The sequence below is a fragment of the Phascolarctos cinereus genome, unplaced genomic scaffold, assembly GCF_003287225.1.
Source record: "Phascolarctos cinereus isolate Bilbo 61053 unplaced genomic scaffold, phaCin_HiC Scaffold_1;HRSCAF=81, whole genome shotgun sequence".
NCBI lineage: Eukaryota > Metazoa > Chordata > Mammalia > Diprotodontia > Phascolarctidae > Phascolarctos > Phascolarctos cinereus.
The window spans coordinates 199,300,872-199,316,478 of record NW_027555514.1 but is presented as its reverse complement, the minus strand read 5'-3'; the positions used below and the strand labels follow the sequence as shown (position 1 = coordinate 199,316,478).

Below are 15,607 nucleotides of genomic sequence, written 5' to 3'. Positions count from 1 at the left end.
AATCCCGCCCCACCGTTTCTTAGCTAGATGATGCATTAATGGATGACAGTTATGGATAAACATTCTCTGATAGTCCCCTTTTTTAACTTCAACCAGCAAAACACCGAAATTCGACGTTCAGACCCAACCACTAGGAGGCAGTGGCTCATTCAGGTTTGCAGCTTCTACCAAACTAGAGTTAAAATGGTAGGGCACCGTCCAGCGTGGGAAAACTACAAGTCCCAGCGGGCACCGGGAGCGACCTTTCCCGGAGATGCCCCCCCTCCCCCCGACTCAGAGCTGGGCGATAGGCACGCGATCGGCTCCACCGCACTGCTGGCGCGCGTCCCCGGCGCCGTCCTCCGCGCGTCCCCCTCCCATCCTGCTCAGGTGCCGGGTGGCCTGGAAGGGAAAGCTGTCAAGGTAGGACACCCGGAGAACAAGATGGAGCTGCGGAATGCCGACGGCTCCTTGGGAGAAATTGGTGAGTGCGCCGGCGGCATAAAAAGAGAGGCTGAGGGGGGAAGCCGGGTGAGCCCTCCCCGGGCTGCGGAGCTGAGCTCGCACGGGCTTTCACCTGTATGGCGACGTGAAAGTCTGATCTCCTTGGGTCAAAACTTTCCTTTCCATTCGTCATCCGAAGGAATTGTGGTCCCCACCGAGCTGTCAGCGTCTTTGCATGTTGGTGACAGCAGCACGTCTGAACTCCAGATGCTGGGGGGCGGGGGGAGGGAAGAGGGCGGGGCGGGGCGGGAGGGAAGATGTGGATGGAGACGGGTTTGTAAAGTAAGGGATAATTAAAGGGACGATCGAAAATGCTCTTGTTATTCCGTACACCACAGGCCAAGGTATGGTCCTGAAATACAATTTCTCAGCCTCAGTTTTCTCATCTGTAAAACAGAGTTAACAGCATTTACTTCACAGTGTTGTTATGAGGATCTAAAAAATTAATATTTGTAAAGTGATTCGTAAACCTTAAAGCGCTGTATGGATGCTAGTTATTATTTTGATTGCTCCTGTAAATGTAAGCGCCTTAAGGTGGGGTTACACTTAAATTCTTGTTGAATTGAATTACATTATTTCATAATATTGACTATCTTTTGCCATGTGAAAGAATATTTGTTGGATCTCCAAATAATTGTAGAACAGCCATCTTTTTGGAGAAAGGGATATTCAAGGAGGAAGCATGGTGTAATAGGAGAACTGAAAGTCAGAAGACCTGGGTTTGGATCTTGTTAATACTGCTGGACCAAGTGCCATTCACCTAACTTTTTAAGAGCAGCTTCCTGGTCTGTAAAATTGAAATAATGCTCGTATTATTTAACTCAGAGGGCTCTTCCGGGGAAAGGCTTTATAAACCTTAACATTATATAAATGTGACTTACTATTTAATTAGCACCTGCTTATGTTTCATACTCAACCAAACAAATTAACATTGTAATCTCTCTTGAGAAAGTATACAAGTACAAATGAATAAATATTGAATGAATGAATATTTAAAATATATAATTTTTAAAAAGATTAAATGTTTATCTTCACATTCAGTCATATTTTTATTACTTTCACCTTTTCTCACCAAAGGAGTGGATGAGAATGTTCTGAACTCAAGAAGTTTAATGTTCAAGGTTCAGTTTATTCTTCTTGAGAGTTTCATGCTTTCCCATTGGTACTTCTGGATTCACCTCCTTCTTCCCCTCCAAACTCTGCAGCACTTAACTGAAACACTCGAACTCTAGCAGATAGTTATACTGATAATTATATTTAACTCAGAAAAAAATGGTGCTGAACAATGTTTTTATGCACAGTAGGGATGAATAAACAATATATGGACAATTCAGAGTAATACTTCTGGCACAATAGGTGGCATTGCCAGGTCAACAAGCACTTACTAAGTCAACAGGCTATATAAATAAGTGTTGTCTGTTATATGCCAGGCACTGCACTAAGCCCTAGGAATACAGAGAAAGACAAAAACCAGTCCCTGCTCGTCGTCTAATAGAGGAAACAACTTGCAGACATCTGTGTGCAAAACAAGATGTATTGAGGTTAAATTGGAGATAATGCCAGAGGGAAGGCACTGTGATTAAGATGGATTGGGAAAAGCTTATTTGGCAGAAGCTGGGACTTCAGTTGAGACTTGAAGGAAGAAGCCAGGATTCCTGAAGCAGAGAGATGGAGTAATTTGTTCAAAAAATAGACAGGAGGCCAGTGTCACTGGATCATAGTCTGTGGAGGTGTAAGAAGGTGTAAGAAGACTGGAAAGGTAGGATGGGGCCAGATTTTGAAAGCTTTAAAAACTAAATAGAATTTTATATTTGGTCCTGGGGTTGATACAAAGCCGCTGCAATTTATTATTTGGGAGATGAAATGGTCAGACCTGTGCTTTAGAAAAATCACTTTGACAACTGAATGGAGGATAGACTGGATTGGGGAGAGTCTTAAGTCAGAGAGACCGACTAGCAGTCTCTTGCAATAGTCCAAGTGTAAGGTGATGAAGACCTGCATCAGGGTGGTAACAGTGTTAGAGGAGAAAATGAGATGTATTACAAGAGGTATTGGGAAGGTAGATTTGGTAGGACTTGGCAATTGATTGGATATGGAAGGTCAGAGAGAGTGAAGATGACTCCTAGGGTGTAAGCATGGATGACTGGGAGGATAGTGATACCCTTGACAATAATATGAAAGTTAGGAAGAGTGGAGGGTTTGGAGAGAAAGGTTAATTAGTTCAGTTTTGAACAGGTTGAGGAATATTCATTTATCATACTAAATCTTCTGATTGTATGGGATGTAGTAGTCCCCTTCTTTTAAATTGTTTTGAGCGCTTCATCTATCTCTACTGCATCCTGTGACCAGTTTAGGAATATTTCCAGTCCCTATAGTCCATGACAATGAAGATAAAACAATGACATTCCTATCGTCTAGCCTTGTCAACAAGTGCTTGCTAGAAATTTAACTAGCCCTGGGCCACATGGAATTAGATGAGGTAAAAGTTCTTTTCTTGGCATTTTGATGTATCAGAGATCACACTGCTTTGGATCCTCTCTCTACCAGTGCATATTACAAACTCATAGATGACTTTTTAGCCTATGGCATTCTGGTCTCATTTTCCTATAAATCATATAGTGTCTATGCTGCCTGATGGAGGTCTTCATTTAGGTTCCATAGACATGTTTTTAAAAAAATATTTAGTTCTATGTATTTTTATTCTGTGCATTTAAAACATTCTTCTATCTAGGCATGGTGGTTCTTATTTGTAATCCCCTCCTTCTCAGAAGGTGGATCACTTGAGCTCAGTTCTCAACTACAGCAAGGCTAAAAGCTGATTGGATATATCTATACTAAGTCTGGCACCAACATAATAGCCAGCACTTATATAGCTCTTTAAGGTTTGTCCAGTACTTTACAAATATTATTTCATCCTCTCAACAACCATGAGAGGTAGGTATAATTATTATCTCCCTTTTTCAGCTTAGAAAACTGAAGCAAATAGAGGTTAAGTGAGTTGCCCAGGGTCATTTATCTAGTAAGCGTCGGGGAGCAAGAACTCAGGTTTTGCTGACTCTAGTTCCATCATTCTATCCACCATGCCACCTAGCTGTTTCTGTGAGTTAAGGGCTACCAGTCTGTTGGTTAGTTAGTAAACATTTGTTAAATGCCTACTGTGTGCCAGGCTACCTAAGGAAGTGAACCAGTCCAGGTCAGAAATGGAGGCTTCCTTGCTGACTAGCAACAGGATTGGATTTATGAGTGGCTGTTGCAGTTCTGAGCTTAGATGAGATAGAGAAAACAAGTCTTTGAAAAACAAAGGGATTCCCCCATTAGAGGGGACCATGGGTTTTACCAGTCCATCAAAGGGATGTATAACACAAAAAAGGTTGAGAGCACCTGTTCTTCAACATTTCTAGACATTCTGATGGATCTATGATCCCACCTAATACAAATTATTACTTATTTATGATGAGTGACTATTTATAAGGTTGGGAGGTCAGTAATCTTTGAAGCAGAAAAGAAAAGATCAATGCACCAAACCTTTACTTGGCACCTGTTGTTTTTTAGAAGCATTTTTTATTCTGAATTTAAACACCAAAAATAAAATATTTCCAAACACAAAGCAGAACTCCAAAAGAGGATTCTTTATGAAATTGTGACTTTTCATTTCATACTTGTTACTTTAATATATATGTGTTACACATATATATTTTATAAAATAAATTCTACACATAACTTTCAAAATTGTCCTCTTTGTCAGCACTTCTTTCTGAACTTCCTTCTGTTCTCTTTCTTTGCATTTTAAACCATGTTATGGTGGTCTTTTTTGGCATCAATCTCCTCTGACTTAACCCTCCCTCCCATTAAAAACTTAGAGAAAGAAAGAGAAAAAAATAAACTCTTGTAATGAATTAGTATAGTCAAGCAAAAGAAATCCGAACAAAAAATGTATGTCTGTATTCTGTGTCCATCACTTCTTTGTCATAAGGTAGGTAACTTGCTTCATGAAAGGTACTCTAGTTGATCATTGTTGTTAAAAGTCTTTCAAAGTTGTTTTTCTTTGCAATGTTGATGTTCTTGTCAAAATTGTTCTCCTGGTTCTTCTTACTTCATACTGTATAAATTCATACTACCCAGGAATCTCTGAAATTGTCTCTTTTAAAATTTCTTATGGTGCAATCTAAGGTACTCTCATAGATTCTAGTTCTTTACTTTTCTTCCCTCCCCCCCCTTTTAATCAGGATCAGAGAGTTTGCTTGTGATTGTTACTATTTCCTTCCTGTTTTTATCCTTCCCCCTCCCTTGTTTCTCTGGTGAGTCTGATGTATTTCTTCACCAAACTCTTTCTGTGTTCAACCCTTTTTTGTCCATTTTAGATGAGAGTGAGATTTCTCAATGTGCACCTACCCCTTTCTCCATGTTTGTGTATTCTCAAGCACTACAGGTTCCATACCCTTTTTCCTTCACTGTATGTTAGTGCATTTCACTTAACCCTCCCTTCTTTTTCCCCTCTCCAGACCTTCAGAATAAATAAATTCAGTGACAAACCACAATTCCAGAGGACCAAAGATGAAGTGTGCTACCTACTTCCTGACAGAGAAGTGATGGACTAAGGATGCAAGACAAGACATACATTTTTGGTCTTGGTCAATGTGGGAATTTGCTTTGTTTGATTATGCATATTTGTTATTATGAGGGCTTATTTTATTGTGTTTTTGTACAGTTCATGGAGGTAGGAGGAAGGCAAAAAATTCTTGTTAAATGAAAAGAAAAAGACACTCAAGTGTTGAAAGTAGACATCATCATACAGCTTCTTTAGTTGCTCAAATAAATGTATCTTTTGTGGATTTCTTTGGACTCTTATTTTTGTATTTCAGAGTTCCTAACCAGCCCTGGTCTTTTCATCAGAAATGCTTGCAAGTTCTCTATTCCATTAATGGTCCATTCCCCCCCCCCCCGCATAGTATTATATTTAGCTCTGAAAAGTAAATTATCTCTGGTTGTTGACCCATTTCTTTTGCCTGTTGAAATATTGCATTCCAAGATCTTTTGATTTTAGTAGAAACTGCCGCATCTTCTTTCTGGCTGCTCAAAGTATTTTTTCTTTGATGTGGGAGCTCTGGCTATTGTATGTAACATTTCTGGGACTTTTCCTGTTCAAATTCCTTTCCAGACATAATTGGTAGATCCTTTGTCTCTTCACTTTGCCCTCTGGTTCTAATAGATCCGGGCAGTTTTCCTTAATTTTTTTTTAAACGTAATGTCCAGATTTAAAAAAAAATAATGGTTTTCAGAGAGTCCAGTGATTCTTAAATTATCTTTTCTTTGACCTGTTTTCCAGGTCGATTTTTTTATATTATGTTTTTATGTTTCAGATGTCACGCATTTTTTTCTACTTTTCAATCTTTTGATTTCGTGTAAATTGGATTTAAGTGAGGTAGAGTTGCACAGAGTTGTCAGCCTCACTTTCTTTTCCAGAGTCATCAAAGTCCAATGCCAAGACAAAAGTCAAGATGACTGATGATGGCCCGGAATGCAGTGGATGACATTAGCATCTTCGATGTCTGACCCAGCTCTCAGCGCTCCACAGCGCCTGCTTCAGCTGCCTTCATGGCCATTGGAATAAATTGTTCTCATGCTCTCATTACACCAGGGGAAGTCTTCACATACTTGGGGTAGATGTCACCCTAACTCACCAACAGGTTTGAGCCCGTCAGTTTGGTTTAGCCTGTCTGCTGAGATGGTTGGTTATACTAGGGTGTGGCTGCTGTGCATGTGACAGCTTCTTGGAGCCACAGGTGAGAGTTGAGTGCCAGGTAGACACCAAAGGTGCTAATCCTCTCTGTACCCCCCATAACGCCCCTGGTATATTGTAGGTACTTAATAAATGTTATTCGACTGATTAACCAACTCAAGGGCATAATGAAGTCAGGGCCCTACAGACATGAAACATGCCTCAAAGCTGCCTGAGTCACCACATCCTCTCTGCTAGACAAGATGGTGATGGTGGTGGTATTCCCTATGTGTTATCTGTGCTATGTTGTGTTATCTTTCTGTGCCATGGCTAAGCTTCTTTTTATTAACTGTTGACTCATAAATGTCTCTTTTGTTCCAGTGTTGCACTTAGATCATCCCGAGTCAGGCCCAGCCAGGGAAAAATAACAAATTTATAGTGATCCAAGTGGGTTTGGCCGTATGATTTTCTTCAGCTCTGTTGAGCAGTACATGAGTAAGAGTAGGACAGGAGGTCGATAATGAGAATGATCCAGGGTTGGGGTTTGTCAAGATATGAGTGTCAACAGGAAAAGGGCGCAAGGGATTCAGGAGGAGAGAACAGTGTCATTAACTATATGGCTTATATTAGGAAGGGAGAAAAGTGAAATTAGATCGAAGTTTAAGCAGAATAAGGACAGTTTGGACATTCTTATAAGAGCTAATACAATTGACTTCTGTAGAACAAAATCTTATAATTTCTGGGAAATTCTGTAATTCTATCAATAAGAGCTTTCAAAGACACTTTACTTATTACTTATAATGAACAAGCTATTGTATAGAGGAGCAAGATATATTTTGAGTTGTTTCTATCATATCCTTATAATATCATTTGAATGCTCATTTCAGAACCATATCCAAGTATAGTAAACTCGTTTTATTATTGCACTACCTGAAAGAAGAGAGATAGTGTGGAGGGATATTTTTACTGTTTCTCAGACTTTGAGGAAGGAATTGTCACTTTCAGCCTGGAGATTCTGGGAAGGCTTTCTGGAAGAATGGATCTATGAATGATGAGAAAGGTTTCAAGGAGGATGTTCTAGGCATGGTAGGACATCCTTCAGAAATGTGTGGAGAGTTGTAGCATTAAGATTAAGGAAATTAATTTGATTGAGAATGATTAATTCATTTGACTGGAATGTGAAGTATTTGAAAAGGGAGTAATAATGAGAAATAAGGCTGTTAGAACTAGCAACTAGTAACTTGGAGAGCATTACATTGTTATAATGTTTTAGTGTTTTCCATTTTGCTTACTTCCCTTGTATCAGTTCATCTAAGTCTTTTCATGCTTCTCTGTATTCATCATGTTTGTCTTTTCATACATCACAGTAATGTTCCATTACATTCATGTGCCTCAGTTTGTTTAGCCATTTTTCACTTGATGACCATTTACTTTATTTCTAATTCTTTGTTACCCTGAAAAGTTCATTTATAAATATTTTGGTGTAAATGGAGCCTTTCTTTTTGTCATTGATTTTCGGGGGGGGGGTCTACATTTTGCGTGTGTTTTGCTTTTATGTGTACATATTGTCTCCCTACCTCTTCTAGAATGTAAACTTCTTGAGGACAGATAGTATTTCCTTTTTTATTTTCTGTTTCCAGCACCCAGCAATGTCTGGCACACAATGGATGCCTAATAAATGCTTATTATACCATTTCTACTTTTAAATCTTTACATTCTCTGTTTCTATGCTGGTTATTTCCTTAAAAAAACCCAATAGTACATAAGGCATTTTGCAAAACAGATATTGTGGGGGCGGTATATGTAGTATGTAGTAGTAGACATGGCACTAGAAATCAAAAATAAATTCTGCCTCTGTTTCTAAGGACACAATTTTCTTATCTCTAAAATGAGAGCAAACATGCCTATTATATGAAAAATAGAAGAGATGTGGTTGTGTGTGGAGAAAAGAGTGTTTTGAGCTTCAGAGAAATTGTGTGGCAGTATTTAAGGGCTCCCTTTTTCTTCCTAGGTTTCTGGGTGGATAGGACACCTGTTCATGAAGCTGCTCAACAGGGTGAAACCTTGCAGCTACAGCAACTGATTGAGAACGGTGCTTGTGTCAACCTGGCCACTGTGGACTCCATCACACCTCTGCATGAGGCTAGCCTTCAGGGTCAAACACAATGTGTGAAACTTCTGCTGGCTGCTGGAGCCCAGGTTGGTCACCTTTATATGGAGACATTTTTATAGGGAAGGGTGAATCTGCAATATAGAGGTTCATTCTGGGCTACACAATCTATTCCTGAGGAAGAGGAGCTTTTGATACTAGCTGTTTTTTGAATCTTTAGTTTCCTTCAATGTTCAACTCATGTACCACCTTCTGTGTTGTCTTTCCTCATCACCTTTGTGGGTAGCTTAGTTGAAATGAAGGAATAGTTATGAGAATTGAAGAGGTTGATAAACTAGGAGACAGAGATGTTTAAGAAGATACCAGTATATTTGTTTAAGGGTTTGGAGTAGAAGAGGAACAGTGTGAATTTTGTACTGACCTCTTTGAGAAAGGAGATAGTATAATCAAGGACAAACTAACCACATTTCCTTTTTTGACAGTGTTAGTAATAGATAAATAAAGGAGGGGCATGCTGTGGATATAGCTTATTTAGATTTTAGCAAAGCTTTTGATAAAGTATTCTTGTGGAGAAGATAGATGGATTAGATAATACAGTCAAATTAATTGAAACTGGTTGTATGGTTAGACTTGAAGTAGTTGTTAATGTCTCAGTGTCATCGTGGCGGGAGGTCTCTGTTAGAGTACCTGAGTGCTCCATGTTTGACCCTGTATTGTTTTAACATTTTTATTAGTTACTTGGATAAAGACATAGATGATATACTCCTCTCATTTGTAGATGACACAGAGTTCAGAAGGGTAGCTAACATAATGGATGTCATAGTCCGAACAATCTTGACAGACTAAAGCAATGAGCCTGTTGTTATCAGGTGATTTTCCATAGAGATAAATTTAAAGTTGCATGTACTGGGGTACAAAAAAATCCAATAAGTACAAAATGGGAGAACTATATAAATAGAAATTAGTTGTTCTGAAAAATGTGAGTCAGCAGTGTGATATGGCATTAAAAAATATGAAATGAAATCTTGAGGTACATTAAGAGGGGGCATAGCTTCCAGAAATAGGGAGGTGATAGTCCCCCCATACTTTGCCCTCATCAGACTTCTGGAAACCACAGTTTAAGAAGAACAGTGCAAAAGTTGACGAGTATGTAAAGGAGGACATCCAGATATGGTGAAGGGCCTTGAGTCTTTGTCATATGAAAATTGGTAGAAGGAACTGGGCATGTTTAACTTGGAGAAAAGAAGACTCCTAGAGATAGTCTTCTTTAAACTATCTTTTAACTTTTAGCTGCTTTTAACTATTTGAAGAGCTGTTTAGTGAAAGAGGGATTAGATTTGTTTTGTTTAGTCCCAGGGGGACAAACCAGTAGCAGTGGGTAGAAATTACAAAGAGGGAAATTTAAGTTTGATGTCAGGAAAAATTTCCCAACAATTAGAGCTGTCTAAAAATGAAATGGCCTGCTTTGAGAGGCATTAGGTTCACCTTCCTTGGAGGTTTTCAAATAGAGGCCGGATAGTCACTTGTTCAGTATACATAATGGGGATTCTTTTTTGTGTATTGGTTGGATTAAATAGCCATTGAGTTATTTCCAACTCTCAAATTCTGTGAATTAATATTGTAGATTAATAGAAAATTAGTGATTTAACAACCTCAGAGGACAGTCAGGTTTCTGAGTGATGGTGATAGAGGGAGCATTTTGAAGTAACAATGAAGAACAAAGAATGTGCTCAGCCTTTCTCTTGGCCTAATTTGTCTGGGCATGAAAAAATATATATACCCCATACTAAAGAGGATGGCCAGGGAAGTATGAGGATATGGAGAAGATAAAGGATAAAGGGGAGTTTGTTTAAAAGAGCTTCCAGAAGGCAAAGTAGTTGGGGAAGGCAGAGGAAGGGACTAAGGGAGACTGAGCTGGTTGGAGGTATATAAGGAATGGTAGCAGTTGAAAGAGGTTTTTACTTTAGTAAACACTAGATCACAGAGATTGAGCGACTAAAAATGGGAATTTGCTAATCAAAGGAGGAGGAACGTTTTAAGGTACTGACTCACCAAGGTCATGGGAAGTCAAAAGACAATATTAGCATAGGGGCAGGGTATTCTTTCGCTGGACTGAGGAGATGGAAATGGTGAGAAATTTGGGTTGAGTATCAAGTTGAGTAACTATCTTGTGTCCTCAGAGCCAAGATTGAACTCACTAGTGCTGAGGTAGCTGTAGCTATGTTCTGGGCAGGGGGTGTTGGCACTGCTGGCTGAGGGTTGGATGTGAACTAGTAGTGAGGGGACTGGTAACAGGGCCTCACTCACATTGTTGTTGAGCAAACTTCAGTTGAGCTAAAGGGTTCCAGTCTGAGCCAGGAGAGGTATCTGTATGGACTCCTTTCCTCTATATTCCTTCCATTTTATTTTGAAGAGAGAAAAACCCCAACCAGTAACAGCAACAAATAACCTATTCATTGAATGTTTCTGGCATGTGAAAAGAGTGATGGTGGAAGCTGTATGCCATAGTACCCTCCCCTTGGGGCCAGTACTGCTTATGCTAAATAACTCTTTTGATTTCATTAGGGAGATGAAAAATGTCCTCACAGATAGGTAAAGATGACTCTAGCCTAGAATAATATAGTTGAAGAGGGTGGGGTGGGGTAGGTCCAGGGAGCTGGGAGCTGTCAGAGCTTTATTCACCACTGTAGATCAGGAGCACTGAGACATTGTTACCGGCCCGTGGTCATATAGCTAGTATGTGTAAGAGGCAGAACTTGAACCCCGCAATAGAGTTGTAGTTTCTTGCCTTCTGGTATTTTAAAGCTCATAGATGATGACCAATGCTTTCAAAGGAATTGCACTTAGGATTCCTGGGCACCAGAAGGTAGGATAGTAATATAACAATAAAAAGAGAAAAGTTGGTTGCCTTCTTGCCCAGACCTCTTCAAAACTAGCAAATTCTATCAGGAAGCTTGGGTTTTGTTTGAGTGGAAGATGCATAACTTGGCAAAGAGTCCATGTAAAGTTGGCCAATTTTTCATGCTACTTTTTCCTGATGTCTTCAAACCTAAGATATCAAAGCATCAGAGGTGGCTCATTATGATGAGAAAGGACAAGAGCTCCTCGTTTCCTGGTTCTTTACTCCTTTGGTTGGGAAGCTAAATTCATTTCTATATTCTTTTCCCCCCAAACTCAAAAGTGTGCTGGAGCCAGCTCAGACTGGAGGCAATTATTAAATTTCCAACATGAGCATTTATGTTAGAAATTAGCAAATGCTTACAGATTAGACCTTGATTTATTGTTTTATTGATTGCCCCAGAGGTCCCCAAACTTATTTGGCCTACTGCCCCCTTTTTAAAAAATTAGTCAGCACCCCCCCCAATATACTTTCTTTAACCCTTTAATGGTTTGTTTTTGAAATTTGTGTCATTTCAAATCCATAAATATATATATATATTTTTTTTTAAATGACACATCTTAAATTTAATAATTTTTTGTAGGTTTGTGATTTTTTTCCTGCATTGAGATTTTGGCAGACTTGACCATTGATTGGTTATAACTTACATTTTGTGTGTCTATTTGAAAAATAATGTAATTACTACAATTTAACTCTGTTAAACAACAGATGAAATATATACAGAAATATATACAGAAGGCTTTTCAAAATTTTTTTTGTCTTCTTTCCTTATGCTTCCACCGCCCCCTTCTTTTTATTCAATGCCTCAATTACACCTGAGGCTAGCTACTCCTGCTCCCCTGGATTGTTCCAGTGCCCCTCCAGGGGCAGTATCACCCACTTTGGGAACTTATAGAAGAAAGTGATGAAGACCGTGTTAACAGTCCCGGTTAAATTTTAAAATGGGTCGTGTGTACATTTTTTTTGTCTTAGAAAGCAGGTGTTAGACATTTACCAGTATGCCATTGCTTACACTCCTAAACTTAACATTTCCTTGACCCTCACTATGCTCCTTAGGTCTTTAATTTGATCAAGGAACAGAGCTGGATTTACATTCTTGTTAAAAAGAGAACTTTAAGCAGAACATATGTTAGTGAAACAAGTAACTAAACTTGTAGTCAGAAGTTTAAATCTAGATTTACTTAGTCATTCATTTGTGTGACTGTGGGCAAGCCACTTAATTCGTTTCAGCAGGGGTTTTCTAAGTACCTGATACGTGCTAAGCTCTGTACTAAGAATATAAAAACAAAAATGAAACAGTCTATGCCCTTAAGGAGCTTGTAGTCGACTTAACCTTTCTAACCCTCAGTTTTCTCTTCTATAAAATGGTAATATTAGGACACTGCCCATTTCATAAGGTTGTTATGAAGAAAGTTACATAAACCGTAAAATATCACATTAATATTGGCATTTTTATTTATTATTATCTTAGAAGCCTCTGCTGGACAAACTTCACATAGGTTTCATCACTTATGATATATTAAAGAACTTTGTAATCATAAAGTACTATATAAATGAACTTACAAAATAAGTACCTTTAGGACTTTTTCTGTAAGAGAGATTGTTGAGTATAGTGAGATGGGTGTTGCCAAGATATATCTTCCATCATGTGGTGTGTGTGTGTGTGTGTGTGTGTGTGTGTGTGTATGTATGTATATGTGTGTGTGCTTTTTTTTCCCTTTTGAGGTGGATGCCCGGAACGTTGATGGCAGTACCCCTCTTTGTGACGCCTGTGCATCAGGGAGCATTGAATGTGTGAAGCTGCTGCTTTCTCATGGGGCAAAGGTCAATCCACCACTGTATACTGCGTCCCCACTACATGAAGCCTGCATGAGTGGTGAGTAGTCTTCTGTAGAGCCTCGCTGGCCTAGTTTTCTGTTGTATTCTTCTTGTTTAAGGCTCCCTGTCAGTCAATCAACAAACATTTATTAAGGGCCTATCATGTGCCAAGCATTGTGCTAAGAATTGGATATGAAAAGAGGCAAAAGACAGTCCCTGCCCTCAAGGGGCAAAATGCAAGGAACTGTATACAAAGCAAGCTATATACAGGATATAGAAGAAATAATTAACAAAAGGAAGGCACTAAAATTGAGAGAGGTTAGAGAAGGTTTCCTATAGAAAGTGAGATTTTAGTTGGGACTTTGAAAAGTCAGAGAGGGCAGAAAGCAGATTTGAGGATACAGAGCATTCTAGCCAGAGAAAATGGCTAGAGCTGAAAGATAGAGGGTCTTGTTCATAGAACAGCCAGGAGGCCAGTGTCACAGAATCCAAGAATATGTGTCAGGGAATAATGTATAAAAATACTGGAAAGGTAGGAGGGGGCTGGGTTATGGAGGGCTTTGAATGCCCAATGGTAAAACCACTTTAGTGGCTGAATAGATAATGGATAAGAGTGGGGAAAGAATTGAGGCAGGAAGACTCACCAGCAGGCTATTGCAATAATCCAGGTGTGAGGTGATGAGGGCCTACGCTAGAGTGATGGTGGTGTCAGAAGAGAAGGTGGGCATATTAGGTTGCAAAGGTGAAATTGACAGGCCTTAGCAACAGATATGGATATGGGGGATTAGAGACAGTAAAGAGCCCAGGATGACTCCTAGGCTGCGAGCCTGAGGGACTAGGAGGATGGTATTGGCCCTTTTAGTAATAGGGAAGGTAGCAGTGGGGAAAATTTAGAGGGAAAGAAAATGAGTTCTGTTTTGGACATAGTGAGTTCAAGATACCTAGTGGCCATCCAGTTCAAGATGTCTGAAAGGCAGTTGGAGGTGCAAGATTGAAGGTCAGCAGAGATTGGGGCAGGATAAGTAGGTCTGAGAATTATCAGCATATAGCTGATAAGATCACCAAGGGAAATAAGATGGGAGAAGAGAAGAAGGCCCAAGACAGAACCCTTAGGAACACCTACATTTAGAGGGTGTGAAGGAGTATCTAGCAAAGGAAACAGAAGAGTGGTTAGACAGGTAGGAGGAGAACTAGGAGAGAGTGGTATTCTAGAAACCTAGAGAGAAGAGGAGAGAGTGATTAGCATTGTCACAAGTTGCAGATTGGTCAAGGAGAATGAGGATTGAGAAAAGGCCATTAGATGTGACAACTAAGAGATCATTAATAACTCTGGAGAGAGTTGTTTCAATGGAATGATAGGGGCAGAAGCTGGATTATAAGGGATGAGCAAGAGAGTGAGAGAAAAGAAAGTAAAGACATGTTTTTGAGTTTAACTACAAAGGGCTGAAGAGATACAGGACAGCAGTGGGGGTAGAAGGATTAAGTGAGGTGAGACATGGACAGGCTTGTAGATAGTAGGGAATGAGTCTAGTGAGAGGGAGAGATTGAAAATAAGTGAAAGAGTGAGGATGACAAAGGAGGCAACCTGTTGAAGGAGATGGGATGGAATGGGATTGCTAGAACAAGTAGAAGGATTAGCCTTGGTGAAAAGTAAGGCCACTTCATCATTTGAAACAGAGGTGAAGGAGGAAAGAATAGCAGAAGGCACCTGCATTATAGGAGATAAAGATGAGGAAAGAAGAGAACTCATAGAATGGCCTCAATTTTTTCTGTGAAATATGAGACAAACTTCTCAGCTGAGAGAGTGGGGGAAAGGGAAGCCATTAGGAGGTTTGAGAACAGATGAAAAGGCTAGAAGAGCTGCTGTGGAGAGTGAGATAGGAAGTTGATAAGACAGGTATAGTAGTATTGCCTAGCATCAGTAAGGGCCCAGTCGAGATTGGGTAATGGACTGAGTTAGAATGATTGTATGATTTTCTTCATCATTGTTCAGCTGCATATGTGTAGGAACAAAGGCAGCAAAAGGTGGAAGTGATCCAAGACTTAGGCTTGGCTGAGTGTAATCAGCAATATGATAAAGTGGGGAGGGATTCAAGAGAGGAGGACACTGTAGAGTTGAATTAGTTCACCAAAGGATCAAGATGGTAAGAGAGGAGAGAGTGACTAGTGCAGGGGAGATGGTCTAGGAGAGAAGTGAGCGGTCGAGGGATTGGAGATAATGGTAAAGATGAAGAGTATGGTTATATAAGGGAGGGCAAAGGGAGAGGTGAAAAGCTGATAGGTTATGGTCGGGTAAGGGGATTTTGGAATTCTTGAACATAGAGGCAGTACATTTGCTGTTGATGGCAAGATCAAGGTATGACCATCTTTCTCTGTAGCTGAAGTGGCAGTGGAGGAATAGCTCATGGAAGTGAGTAGCTTAAGGAACTGAGTGGTTAGGGTTTGTGAGAGAGAGTCAGTTTGTATGGCGAAGTCCCCTACTGTGAGGGCAGGAGTTGGGGAGGAGAGAAAAATTTTGAGCCAGGTACTAAACTCATTGCAGAAGGAAGGGGAGTGATTTGGGGGTCTGTAGACAATA

At 39.8% G+C, this 15,607-nt stretch overlaps 1 protein-coding gene across 5 annotated transcripts in view; it reads left to right on the top strand.

The window, feature by feature from the left end:
- The first annotated feature begins 268 nt into the window (after positions 1-268).
- The window catches only part of ASB13 (ankyrin repeat and SOCS box containing 13), a 36,656-nt gene continuing 21,317 nt past the window's right edge, over positions 269-15,607 (top strand). The window contains exons 1-5 of one of the 5 annotated variants that reach the window (XM_078156334.1): positions 269-463; positions 4,986-5,120; positions 5,947-6,143; positions 8,214-8,401; positions 12,937-13,087. In XM_078156334.1, the coding sequence (XP_078012460.1) occupies positions 6,104-6,143; positions 8,214-8,401; positions 12,937-13,087 (379 nt within the window). In that variant the 5' untranslated portion in view covers positions 269-463; positions 4,986-5,120; positions 5,947-6,103. Of the gene's footprint in view, positions 464-765; positions 828-4,985; positions 5,121-5,946; positions 6,171-8,213; positions 8,402-12,936; positions 13,088-15,607 lie in introns of those variants that run through there. The other 4 variants (XM_078156326.1, XM_078156327.1, XM_078156330.1 and 1 more) reach the window with 4 other exon arrangements.